Source organism: Anguilla anguilla, chromosome 18 (assembly GCF_013347855.1).
Source record: "Anguilla anguilla isolate fAngAng1 chromosome 18, fAngAng1.pri, whole genome shotgun sequence".
Taxonomy (NCBI): Eukaryota; Metazoa; Chordata; class Actinopteri; order Anguilliformes; family Anguillidae; genus Anguilla; species Anguilla anguilla.
The window spans coordinates 15,298,129-15,310,674 of NC_049218.1; the positions used below are offsets into that span (position 1 = coordinate 15,298,129).

General features: G+C 37.4%; 1 protein-coding gene across 1 annotated transcript; it reads left to right on the forward strand.

The window, feature by feature from the left end:
* The first annotated feature begins 384 nt into the window (after window positions 1-384).
* pkd2l1 (polycystic kidney disease 2-like 1) lies at window positions 385-11,852 on the forward strand. Its single transcript, XM_035399885.1, has 15 exons — window positions 385-866; window positions 1,731-1,844; window positions 2,633-2,760; window positions 3,479-3,744; window positions 4,410-4,634; window positions 4,844-5,072; window positions 5,931-6,101; window positions 6,403-6,584; window positions 6,782-6,902; window positions 6,998-7,096; window positions 7,283-7,404; window positions 7,864-7,981; window positions 8,938-9,071; window positions 9,710-9,836; window positions 10,614-11,852. The coding sequence occupies exons 1-15, from the start codon at window positions 575-577 to the stop codon at window positions 10,764-10,766; spliced, it is 2,481 nt and encodes an 826-aa protein (XP_035255776.1). The 5' UTR covers window positions 385-574; the 3' UTR covers window positions 10,767-11,852.
* The last annotated feature ends 694 nt before the right edge of the window (window positions 11,853-12,546 follow it).

Genomic DNA, 12,546 nt, shown 5'->3' on the forward strand with positions numbered 1-12,546 from the left:
GTGACACTCTGACTAATAACAACAAAGATGACAGGGACCCTGATGTCAAGTAGGGAGAAATGAAGATGCCCAGAGGAAGTGCAAATGCTCCAAATGAAAATGCAACACCCAGTATCTACTCTAGACTATTTGTTAGGTTTCTTGTGTTTGAACCAATGATGCAACAACACACAGCTGGTCAAGAAACAGCTGATCAGCCAATTGTCCAATTAATTTTTGAATATGTGTAAAAAGGGCTGCAATGTTAATGCCCTCAAATTAAAGCTGTTTGTCTGTATTTTAACCTATGTATATATGTGTGTGCGTGTGTGTGCGTGTGTGTGGGCGTGTGTGTGTGGGTGTATATATACACCCACACATAAACACACACATGCACACACTAAGTACAGAGCCAGGCCAGTTTTCTGAAGCCCATTGCTAGGAGACCAGGGTAAACTCCTCCCTGTGTGTCTTTGGCTGTATAAAGGCTTTGCACGTGCAGCTCGCTGACAATCTGCACTGAAATCCTCACTGACCTCGTACAGTCTCACACTTATTCCTTTACCACTGCTGCAGCTGCCGCACTTTGAACATAATGCAGGCTTCATTCCTGAACAACCGGGCAGAGAGTCACTTCACCCCCTCGCTGGAGTGTGAATTGGACAGCTTGGGCGGCGAAGGCATAGTGAACCTGGGGTACAGCCGTTCCCCCCCGCTCTCGCCCCTAAGCACCATCTACAACCCAAAGTCTGTTCTGGCGAACCCCTATGGCAGCTCATGTAAGCTGGACCTGCCTGCTCCTGTGGCTGCTGAGTCCAAGAGCCCCAGTGACCACCAGGGGAAACCATCCACTGGATGCTGTTCTTTCATCACCCGAGCAGTGCGCGGTAAGAATGCTGCATTTATTCATATGTACAGTATCGAAATATATGTGCTTGGGCTCAAATACCGGCACAAGCAAGTGAATATACTTGCACGTTACTTGCAAGAAAATTTTGGTCTTACTTATTGCACAGTGTAGTTCTATTTTTCCCTGAAAAGTAATGTACAATGCTGTGTATTTTATTTATTTTGGAACTTAAGTACATGTAAGATTATGAGTGAGTAAAAACATGTTATTAATGGGACAGAAAAAAATGTTATTCCACATTTTCGAACATGTTAATATTATTTCAGAATATATTGAGTATGAGCTGTCATGTAATTTACCTGGAATAACAATGAAACTAAAGTCAAAAACAGATATATATGCAGAAATTAAAGGTAATTAATGATTGCATTAACTTAATTTCTGCATAGAAAAATGGTCATAAGTAGAAATGTTCTTTTGTAAAAACATTTGCTTCGTAATACTTTACATTACAGTTTCATTATTGTTTCAAGAGGTTTGTCTTAACTTAAAAACTTAGGATTCTTAAGAGAGAAAAAGGACTGCCCTCCCATGAGCATGGATTCAGTCAGTATTTGCCCTTAACCTTCACTTAAGATTAAATGCCAGCATTTTTCAGCGCAAACAATTTTCTTTCATATTAGCAGTTGGTGAACTAACCAAACTTTGGGAAGAAAAAAAAAACTTGTTTTCATTTTGAAAAACGTTAAGTCCATAATTTAAATGACCCCAGACCATGTGTTTGTTCTTAATGCAGATTTTTCTACACATTTGCATTAGGGTTTTGGGAAAATAAACCAAAATTCACTGGATACTTATATGTGCATATCTTTTTAAAGAGGATTTTTTGTGCATGTGACAGGACTGTGGGGAACCACACTGACAGAGAACACAGCAGAGAACCGGGAGATGTTTGTAAAGACTACTCTTAGAGAGCTGATGGTCTACATCATCTTCCTCCTGGATATATGTCTATGTAAGTAATGCCTCTGAGCAAATTTGAGATTGTGTGGTTTATTGTGTAGTCACTAATCAGTTATGAATACATAATGACGTACAGAACTTAAAGCAGCCAAATAACATTTGCCAAAGATACTTTTGAAATTTGGTGAAGCACACCTGAACGTAAATGTGTTTTCTTAAAAGATAAAGTGCCATTATCTCCTGATTTATTATTTGCTCTATATCTGGACATTGCTGCCTTCGGTGGTATCAAATTGCATCCTCCACCCTCCATAGATGAGGTATAAAAAGCATGGCATTGTGTAGCAAAACACTGAGGATGAATGGAAGACAAACACGCTTGTTCTGCTTTTGACTGATAACAGTAGGCCTGCGTCTCTTTCTGCTGTCCCCTTGTCCTGGCAGGATTTACCATTGTTTGCGGAAGCTTTTGTGTGAATCCTTCTGGTTGTTTCATAACAAACTGCCAGGACTGCTAGTGCGCGGTTTTATTGCCTATATCTGTCACTATGTGACACATCCTGAATGCAGCCAACATTTGGCATTTCTTATCTCCCTCCTCAGCATGGCTACCACTACATGCGTGTGCAAAGTCTGATTACCCGGTCTTTACAAATGCCTTCAAAAGTTTCTATTTATTTATATAAATTACCTCAGAGGTACAATGTGTCTGACACTATGACGTGTATTCTTGCACATTAATATCATTTGTATTAACACTGTGAATATGTAAACCTATTTATGTTTCTATTCTCAGTATATTGATGTCTACCTGGTAAAATGCGGATATTTCCCTTTCAGTGACGTATGGCATGACCAGCTCAAACGCCTACTACTACAATAATGCCATGACTGATCTGTTTGTGAACACACCCAGTGCGAGTGGCGTTACATTTCAGTCCATTAGTGACATGGGAGATTTCTGGGATGTAAGTATCATGTTTCTACTGATTCAGTGACGATGATAATGAGGATGATGATGACGATATCACAGGCTTATGGCGGTTAGTTTTTCCCATTTATGGATAGAGTAAATTGCTATGAGATTACAAAAACAGAAGAGCCTCAATATTTTTTAAACCTTAAAGAGATTCTGATAATCCCCTACACTGGACAGGATAAGCCAATTTAGCTTTTTAATTATTTAATTTTATAACACATAACACATACCTTTATCATTTAACAGCCACATCAGTGAAAGAAAACTGAATCTTATGCCTCCCATAATTACGCCAGTCAGACAACTAAAGTTGGATGCCCTCTAACATTTAATGACTGTTGAGTCTGATGGTCTTTCAGCATCCCTTTCAAGTAGAATGATTTCTCTCGACACTGAAAATTTGTTTATCATACTGTGTGTGCAAATATTTGATTTATATACGACATGTATATCTACACTCAGTGAGCTGCTCACATATAGCCTGTGTGTCTGTTTATCCACACATCCCATGTGACAAGCCTGAGCCGACTTCTGCACACAAAGAAAAACTCACCTGATGTTAAAAAAAATAAACATTTTTTAAAGTGTGCTCGGCCCTTAAAATTTGTTAATCGCAGTATACATGTAGCTCTTATACATATGCAATCTACATAATTAACCATGAATGTTGTGCATCAACTGTATGCATATTTCCTCTATCTGAAAAGTATGCACAGGGACCATTACTGGATGGGCTTTACTGGACAAAGTGGTACAACGAGCAGTCGCTGCAGTCAAGTGCGCAGCTCAACGGGCAGTCCTTTATCTACTATGAAAACTTGCTGTTGGGAGTCCCCAGAATGAGGCAGCTGAAGGTGGTGAACAACTCCTGCACGGTGCACAAAGACTTCCGGCAAAACATCACAGGTTGTTACGATGTCTACAGCGCCGAGAAAGAGGACACTTCTGCATTTGGCCTCATCAATGGAACTGCGTGAGTAATCTCTGCAAGTAGTCTGCCAGTGTCTGTCTGTCTGTCTGTTTCTCTCTCTCTCCCTCTGTCTCTCTCTCCCTCTCTCTCTCAATTTCAATTTCAATTTTTCTTTGCTTTATTGGCAGGAAAACTAGAGTCACATTGCCAAAGCAACACATGTAAGACACAGAAACCTGGAAACCACATAAACAACATGCAACACTTATGATATGACCCACCATACAATAATAATAATAATAATAATAATAATAATGATAATAATAATAATAATAATAATCACAACATTTAAAAAAGAAACAAATAACATTAATTAAGGTGTGAAGAACAGAACACATGATTTTACATTTATTCTAATAAAAACAAATTTGTATAGTACAGGTTTTTTAAAAAGACTAGTTTTAGACTAGTTTTTCTAAAATGTGTTATATATATATATATATGTATATATATATATATATATATATATATGTATATATGATGACTCACTTTATTTTATTCTTTTTAGAGAGAATGTTATCTCTCTCTCTTTCTCTCTCTCTCTCTCTCTCTCTCTGTCTCTCAGTTGTGTAGATCATTTTGTAGACAATTATAACAAATTACTGCTTATTAAGTTGAGAAACAAATAGACATTTGCGAAATAAAGGGATGTTTTGATTCCCATGCAGCTGGCAGTACCACACTGAGAAGGAGCTGAAGGGTTCTTCTCACTGGGCCATCCTGACCACATATGGGGGCGGCGGCTTTTACCAGGACCTCAAAATGTCCAAGGATGAAAGTGCCGCAGTGATACTGGAGCTGAAACAGAACCTGTGGCTGGACCGTGGAACCAGGGTGGTTTTCATCGACTTTTCTGCTTACAATGCCAACATCAATCTATTCTGTGTCATCAGGTTAGAACTTCTGATACTGTATCATTAATAAGGAGTTTTGGGGGCTACCCTCTTCTCAAAGAAGAGTATAAATATGCATTACTTTTTCTTTTCTTTACCTTTTGTTAATGTACAATAATCACAACAAATAAGCAGTTGAGCGAAACTTTGCAATATTTTTTTTCTATTAGAAAAGGCTAAATTTTAACACAATGTTATTTTTTCTTAAGCCTAGTCGTTGAATTTCCAGCCAGTGGAGGGGCAATACCATCTTATCAGATCAGGACAGTGAAGCTGATTCGCTACATCAGCACCTGGGACTACTTCATCATTGGCTGTGAAATGGTGTTCTGTGTGTTCATCTTATACTATGTGGTAGAGGAGACCCTGGAGATACGCATACACAAGCTGTCCTATTTCTCAAGTATTTGGAACATTCTGGACGTGCTGGTCATTCTGGTGAGAGAGGCACCAGCTCCCCTCTCTTTCTTCTTAAGACACACATCCATGGCTTTGACCCACTGCACACCAAATGAGTTAACTACTGATAGCAAGGAAATATAAGTATTCAAATAGAGAAAACCTGGTTAGAGGGACAGAAGAGTTAAATCACACAAAGCCCTCACCTGGTACGCTAGGCAAGCTAGAAACCTTACAGACACCACACCAAGGACAAACTGCGTACAGACCTCACTAAGACCAGGCAGTCTTGGTTAAAGCGATTGTTTTCTGTGCACTGCCATGCTTTGTGCCCTGATACAAATCAAGACTGTGGCAGTACAGCCTGTGTCCGGTAGCTCTGCTATTAGAAGCAGACTCTTCCTTTTTTGGAGGTGGTTTTCACCGATAAATCTCATATTCTTTACATGGGAAGGCTAAGGGGCAGCATAGTTATTATATATCACACTTTCACAAACTGCCTTCTAAGAATCTAACCAGTGTCTAAGCTGTCATGTTCCTTGCAGTGCCTATTGCTGTTACAGTATAGGCGCTCTCCAGATCTTACCATCTGGGTTCTGAGACTACTGGAAATCACCCTCAATAGTCAGGACATTGGGCTCCCTCTGCTGATGACAAACAACATTACATGAGTTTAATTTGGATTGTCATCTCGCTGATTTTTTATGAAGACTTTATTTACTATGCATTGAATGCAGGTAGCAGGCTGTGTGGAACTGTGATTGTGGTGCCCCGGTAAAAAGCATTCACAAGTCTTCATATGTCACATATATCATCATCACATATATCAGCAATTCATTCCAAATTTTTGTTTTGTTTGATTTATTTTCAAATCAATAAATTGTTTTTTTTCCACAGCTGGCAATTGTTGCAATCATATTCAATGTGTTCCGGACCATCAAAGTGGATAAATTACTGGGAAAGCTGCTGGAACAGCCAGATATTTATGCAGACTTTGAATTTCTGGCATTTTGGCAAACCCAGTACAACAACATGAATGCCATGAATTTATTCTTTGCATGGATAAAGGTATAGTATCTCCGTAGATGTGCTTTTCCACAGATAGATCTTATATTCTTCCCATATAATTCTGGTTGGTGGGTGGGAAGGTTCTAATATTATTTACACATTATTCTTCGCATGTCCTCTAGCAAACAAACATAATGAAATGTTCTGTTACATTTGGCTAAGATACCCGTACTCTCATAAAACAGTCAACCAATAAACTAGACTTATGATCAGCGGTCAGCTTAATTACCACTTCAGCTGTTTGACTTGTGTATGTCTATTAGAAACTGTGACACTGTGATGCTTGGCTGCCCCTCCATAGGTGTTCAAGTACATCAGTTTCAATAAGACAATGACACAGCTGTCCTCCACGCTGGCACGCTGTGCCAAGGACATCCTGGGCTTCGCCATCATGTTCTTCATCGTCTTCTTCGCTTATGCTCAGCTGGGATACCTGGTCTTTGGAACAGAGGTGGAGTCCTTCAGTACCTTTGTGAAATGCATGTAAGAGGATCAACCTACTTTCTCCTGAGATATATTTAAGAGAGGGGGAATTAATAAAAACAAATAACATGAACAACTTGAGGGAAAGCAACCTCTCCTAACCCCTCCCCCAAATGACAAAAAACTTTTACAATGATAAATACATAAAATAAGGTCAGTATACTCCATTGATGAGCATGTCATGTTCTGTCTTATAGCTTCACCCAGTTCAGAATTATCCTAGGAGATTTTGACTACGATGCCATTGACCAAGCCAACAGAATTCTGGGACCCCTATATTTTGTCACCTATGTGTTCTTTGTCTTCTTTGTGCTGCTGGTAAGTAATTTTATTATTCACATTAAAAAATGAGTAATTAATCATTGAGCCAAAAGAAACTGCTCAATAATAATTACGTTATTTCTGTCCTCCAGAATATGTTCCTGGCCATCATCAATGACACATATTCAGAGGTCAAGGAGGAGCTGTCCAAGGAGACAGATGACCTCCAGATTACTGATATAATAAAACAGGTATTGCATGAAACAACTTACTAACATGCTTATAACATCTTTCAAAAACATTTTTTAAAATACTTATTCATTTTACTGTGTTTCTGTTTCAGAGTTACACGAAGAACTTTATGAAACTTATGTGTATAACAACTTTCAAAAACATTTTTAAAAATACTTATTTATTTAACTGTGTTTCCGTTTCAGAGCTACACGAAGACCTTTATGAAACTTAAATTCAAAAAGGAAAGAATCACTGATGTGCAGAAGGCCTTACAATCAGGATCAAAGGAACTAGAGTTTAAAGACTTCAGAGAAACCCTGAAAGAGTAAGTAAGGGATGTCTGAGAATTGGACAATGACCACAGTGTTACTAAGCACAACAGCCATTCCTTTACTGTAGCAACATTTACACTATATGACCAAAAGTATCTGGACACCCATTTGTCTGGGGCTGTTTTTCATGGTTTGGGCTAGGCCCCTTACTTCCAGTGAAGGCTAATCTTAATGCAATGACATCCTAGACAATTCTGTGCTTCCAACTTTTTGGCAACAGTTTGGTGAAGGTCCTTTCCTGTTCCATATAGGATGTTGTTATAGCAGCAAACTCCATATTAATGTCCGTAATATTGGATGAGATGTTGGATGTCAGGTGTCCACATACTTGGCCATTTTTTACCATTTAAAATATTTTATTTATTTCTTAATTCACTATTGTCACAGAACTGGTAATCCATCCATGTACTGTAGGTAAAGGTGATGATGCCTAAATTGTTTGTGTCCTTCAGAATGGGCCATGCGGACAGTGAGATCTCAGCAGCGTTCTCCAAATTTGATCGTGATGGTAACCACATTCTGGATGAGGAGGAACAGACCAATATGAAACGCGAGCTGAAGGAGAAAAGGGTTGGTAGACATGTACAGCAAATCCTTGACAGCTTCATATGATCCATAAAGCATGTAAATGGAGGAGTTTCTGTAGTTCATTCCCATTTGTGGACAGGGCAGCAGCAGCCTGTCCACAAATGGGCAGCATTTTAAAAATACCGTGACCCCACCCTAAACTGTAGCCTATCGGCTGATGTACAGCTGCAGTACGCAGCTGTCAAATGTTCAATCTGGTGGACATTTTTTGACAGGCAATGGAGCAACTTCTTTCAATAGGTCACTATCATACTGCAACACATTACCGTTGCTGAAAAATACCTATTTGTTTTTTACATAACCAGTGCTTTCGGATATGTTCACCTGAGAGCACTGGCTCTGTCATCAAAATTCCTGGGTATTGCTGTATTTGCACCTGTTAAAAAAAAAAAAAAAAAAAACTTTTATAGTCAGACAAATTTGCTATTATTACCTGTGCAGCATTTTAGAGTTAAAATTGCTTTTCTTGCTATGTCACAAAATCTTCTTTATTATTTATTATTTCATGCAAGCTAATTAACTACTGCCCAGTTTTCTAGTCAGCTAGTTAGTGTGTTTGGTCACAACATCTGATTAAGATCATACGGAAAACTCACTGAGGCAGATATTTACTTGTTGTCCTAATTCGTTGAAAATGGAGAAACTTCCATAAACTGGGGTTCTCTTGCTGTCTGTACTGAATTAGCTGTGATGTGGTTGAACTTTGATTTAGATGCTGACAGTTGTTATGGTGACACCAAGGAAGACTGGCGATTGCACATGTACTTATGCACTATATATGGTGCAATACAATTAAAGTTATTTCTCTGTTGTATTTAACAGTGTTATGGGACAGAGTACAAATAATGTTTATTTATTTTATGAATAATTGTAACATAGCCTGGGAGAAGGGGCCTAGTTAGACAGAGCTGTAATTATTTTGTGTGTTGCATGCTCAGGATGCTCTAAATGCTGAGATAAACACCCTTGGAAAACACTATGGTAAGAAGGTGCTGGCCCACGCAAAAGAGCAGGAAGACGGGCAGAGCGACAGTAATGGAGGAATCACAGTGTCCCAGGAGGAGTTCACTATGTATGTACATTTCTGTCTTCTTAAATATTAAATAAGATGTGCGTGTATTCAGTAAGTATAAGGTGAAAGCGGTTCTTTTCTGAATATTAAGGCAAGCACATATTTTCTCTGTTTAATTACAAAAAAACATGGTCAAAATAACATGTTCACGCTGATCTGTTCAATGAAATATCCAAAAAATTCTTATAATGCCTCTCATACCTACAGTATAAAACTAATAAGAAAACAAAAAAACATTTTGGCATCCAAATCATAAGACCAAAAAGAAATATAAAATTAAATGGAAAGTACTAAATCATATATTAGCAATGAAAAGAATAAAACAATGATATTAAACTCATCTATGAAACTGAGCACATTTTCAAAATAGCTTAATAATAACAACAATAACACCGGCACCTTTTCTGAAACAGGAGATCCAAATCAGCATAAATAGGTGAAATGAACTTTGAAACATTTCCTATATTTTAAATAATTATTAATTATTAATGACCTATTAATGTTAAAGCTTTTTCAGAAATGTGCTCTCATAGCTTAGTATAATATTGTGTATTTTCTCATTGAAGGATCATTGCTGTGGTATATTCATCCATCTGCTTTTCTATAACAGCTGTTTTGTTTTGTCTTGTCTGTTGAAGGTTGGTTAGGCAGGTTCTTCAGCTGGAGGATTCAGTAGCAACCATTATGGGGAAAATGGACCTCCCAGCCAGCAGTGGATCCAAGAACAATACAACAATGCCCACACTACTTGCCCATATCTTTGAGGTAAGTATAACTGAAATCTGCAAAAAAAATATCAAAATAAATACTGAGCCTGAAAAACAATACATGCTGTACTCAGTTCTGTGTAGTGCAAAATCATACTTAAACAAGGATATTAATTAAATAATTTTGCTTGTTTATGTGCATATTTCCAACCTTATTTGAAAGGCATAAATACACTATATGACCAAAAGTGTTTTTCATGGTTCGGCCTAGGCTACTTATTTCCAGTGAAGGCAAATCTTAATGCTACTGTATACAATCACATTCTAGACGAGTGTGTGCTTCCCCAACAGTTTGGGAAAGGCCCATTCCTGTTTCAGCATGACAATATCTCCAGGCACACAGTGAGGTCCATATAGACATTATTTTGTCAAGAATGGTGTTGAAGAACTTGACTGGCCTGCACAGAGCCTGGACCTCAACGCCAACCAACATCTTTGGGATCAATTGGAAAGCCAACTATGAGTCAGGCCTAATCGCCCAATCAGTGCCCAACCTCCCTAATGCTCTTCTGGCTGAATGGAAGCAAATGCCTTCAGCAATATTCCAACATCTAGTATAAAGCCTTCCCAGAATAGTGGAGGTTGTTACGGCAGCAAAGGGTGGACCAACTCCATATTAATGCCCATAATTTTGGATGAAATATTGGATGTCAGGAGTCCACATACTTTTGGCCATGTAGCGTATATTCTTACAGTTTGGGAAAAATGGTGAAATGGAGGATAGAATTACAGTTATTAAAAGAATTAAAGTGATGTCTGTTCATTGGTCCCACAGAATGAAAGGCCTGCCCCTGACGGCACTGTACAGGCCCCTGTGATGGGAACCACCTTTGGGGAGAATGCTAATAACTATGGAAACCTAAAGCATCGGTACGCTGGATCCAACTGGCCCATCAGTCCCGGGGGCTACTCTAGGAGCCACATGTGAAGCATGTCCAGGTGTCCACAGGGGGGCGCCAAGAAACTCAGATTGCAGAACCTGCTCAGATGCAGGTTCATTGGCTCTGGGTTTTTTTACATCTTTTTTTTTTTTTTTTTTTAAAGAAAATGCTTCAATTTTACAAAAAATACCCATATACAACTTATTATAACACTTTACAAAACTTTTTCTTCCCAGCCCTTTAACCTAACTATTAAAATTTTCATTACCTGTTTGTGTGAAGTCATGAAAATAAAAGATTACAAAATGTCTATAATAAAAAAGTCAACAACGCATAGTTAAATTGGGTTAAATTGGGTGAGAAAAATCTCCCAGTGGATGGTATTTAAAATCAAGTTATGAATTTAATATAAATTAGGGTTGTATCCCTGTCTCTGTCACACTCTATAAAAATACTGATGAAATTCCATTTGATTTACACATCCATATAATGTACAGAACAAGTGCATTCCGCGTAATCCAGTCTCAAAATCCCAGAGCCAAAGAACCCATTTGAGAATGCACCAACAGCAGGTTTTACTCCAGTTTAGGCGAATATTTTTCTAGTCTTAAAATGACCCATGTGCTATGTCTGCTATACTGAAATCTGAAAGTAATATAGCTTCTTTGTATGCACTGCATGTCTTAATATATGTAAAACAAAGATATATGACTTTATGTTAATATGATGGGTATGTTTCATTAGTAAGTGTAAAGTATACTTTATGTATTTTCTTTGTGTGTGTCAGTGTAATGTGTATTTAGAAATGTAGTTTGGAAGGTGACCTTTTACTATATGAATATATGTTAATATATTTATTCCACTCCGTATTTGACCATAAATGTAGAGATATGCTGGATAAAGAAAATCATGACATTTTTTGGTTGAATCAACTATGTATGATAACATTATTTCAAGAATTCCTGTCCTATTAACTAGACCTTAACTTATAAAGACAAAGTCTGATTAAAGACAGTTTTTTTCTGTGTAAATTAAATGAATGGTATTTCTGCAGTGAGCTCTACGTCTGTTTGTCAGTATATATAAAGACCACTCTGAATCACCTTAGAATCATGCAGAGCAAAAGTAAATTAATGGCGTTAAATGAAAGTATTGCAGAAATTAAATGGCTATTCACTATGGCAATATGTTTCCGGGCCACTGACTTTTGCTGTAAGATGAATATTAAATAGACCAATTATTTTAGAAAAAAGTCAGTTTGAATGAATTAAGTTGTGGTATATGTTATTTAGTATATACTCAAAGTTATCTAAGTATTTACAAGGTTTTTTTTGGCAGAAGTGTGGAATTGTGGTGTCTCTTTGGTTTAAACCATCATCAGTGGTAGATCATCAGACAGCCACATCTTCTATTCAGAATTACCAATTCTCAAATGAGACATAAATTAATATTTATACAACAATGTAAATATTACAAGAAAGATGGCAAGAACACTTGTTCTGTGTACCAAACTTAAAACACACAAAAGGTTAAAATAACTAATTTCATTCATTAGGTCCCAAAACAGGTCTGCAAAGTGGAAAAACATTTTCATTGCTAGAATATTTTGTTTATATTTACAGTACATGTAAATAACATATTATTAGTATTATTATTATTATTATTATTAGTATTACCATAATTGCACTAGTTAAATATTTTCACTGTATAAAGGGCTATATGTTTCACATAAATATAATATTAAGTCACAGGATGATTAATACATGTTTTCATGCAGTAGCAAAGTGCCACTCCGCTACAGATCAGTCCTATTTGCCCTATAGCCTG

Excerpts from the sequence above, each read along its gene's own strand:
- pkd2l1 (XM_035399885.1), top strand. The coding sequence starts at position 575 with ATGCAGGCTTCATTCCTGAACAACCGGGCAGAGAGTCACTTCACCCCC. Across the intron at positions 867-1,730 it reads CATCACCCGAGCAGTGCGCG|GACTGTGGGGAACCACACTG; the intron begins GTAAGAATGCTG and ends TGCATGTGACAG. Across the intron at positions 7,405-7,863 it reads TTCAGAGAAACCCTGAAAGA|AATGGGCCATGCGGACAGTG; the intron begins GTAAGTAAGGGA and ends TGTGTCCTTCAG.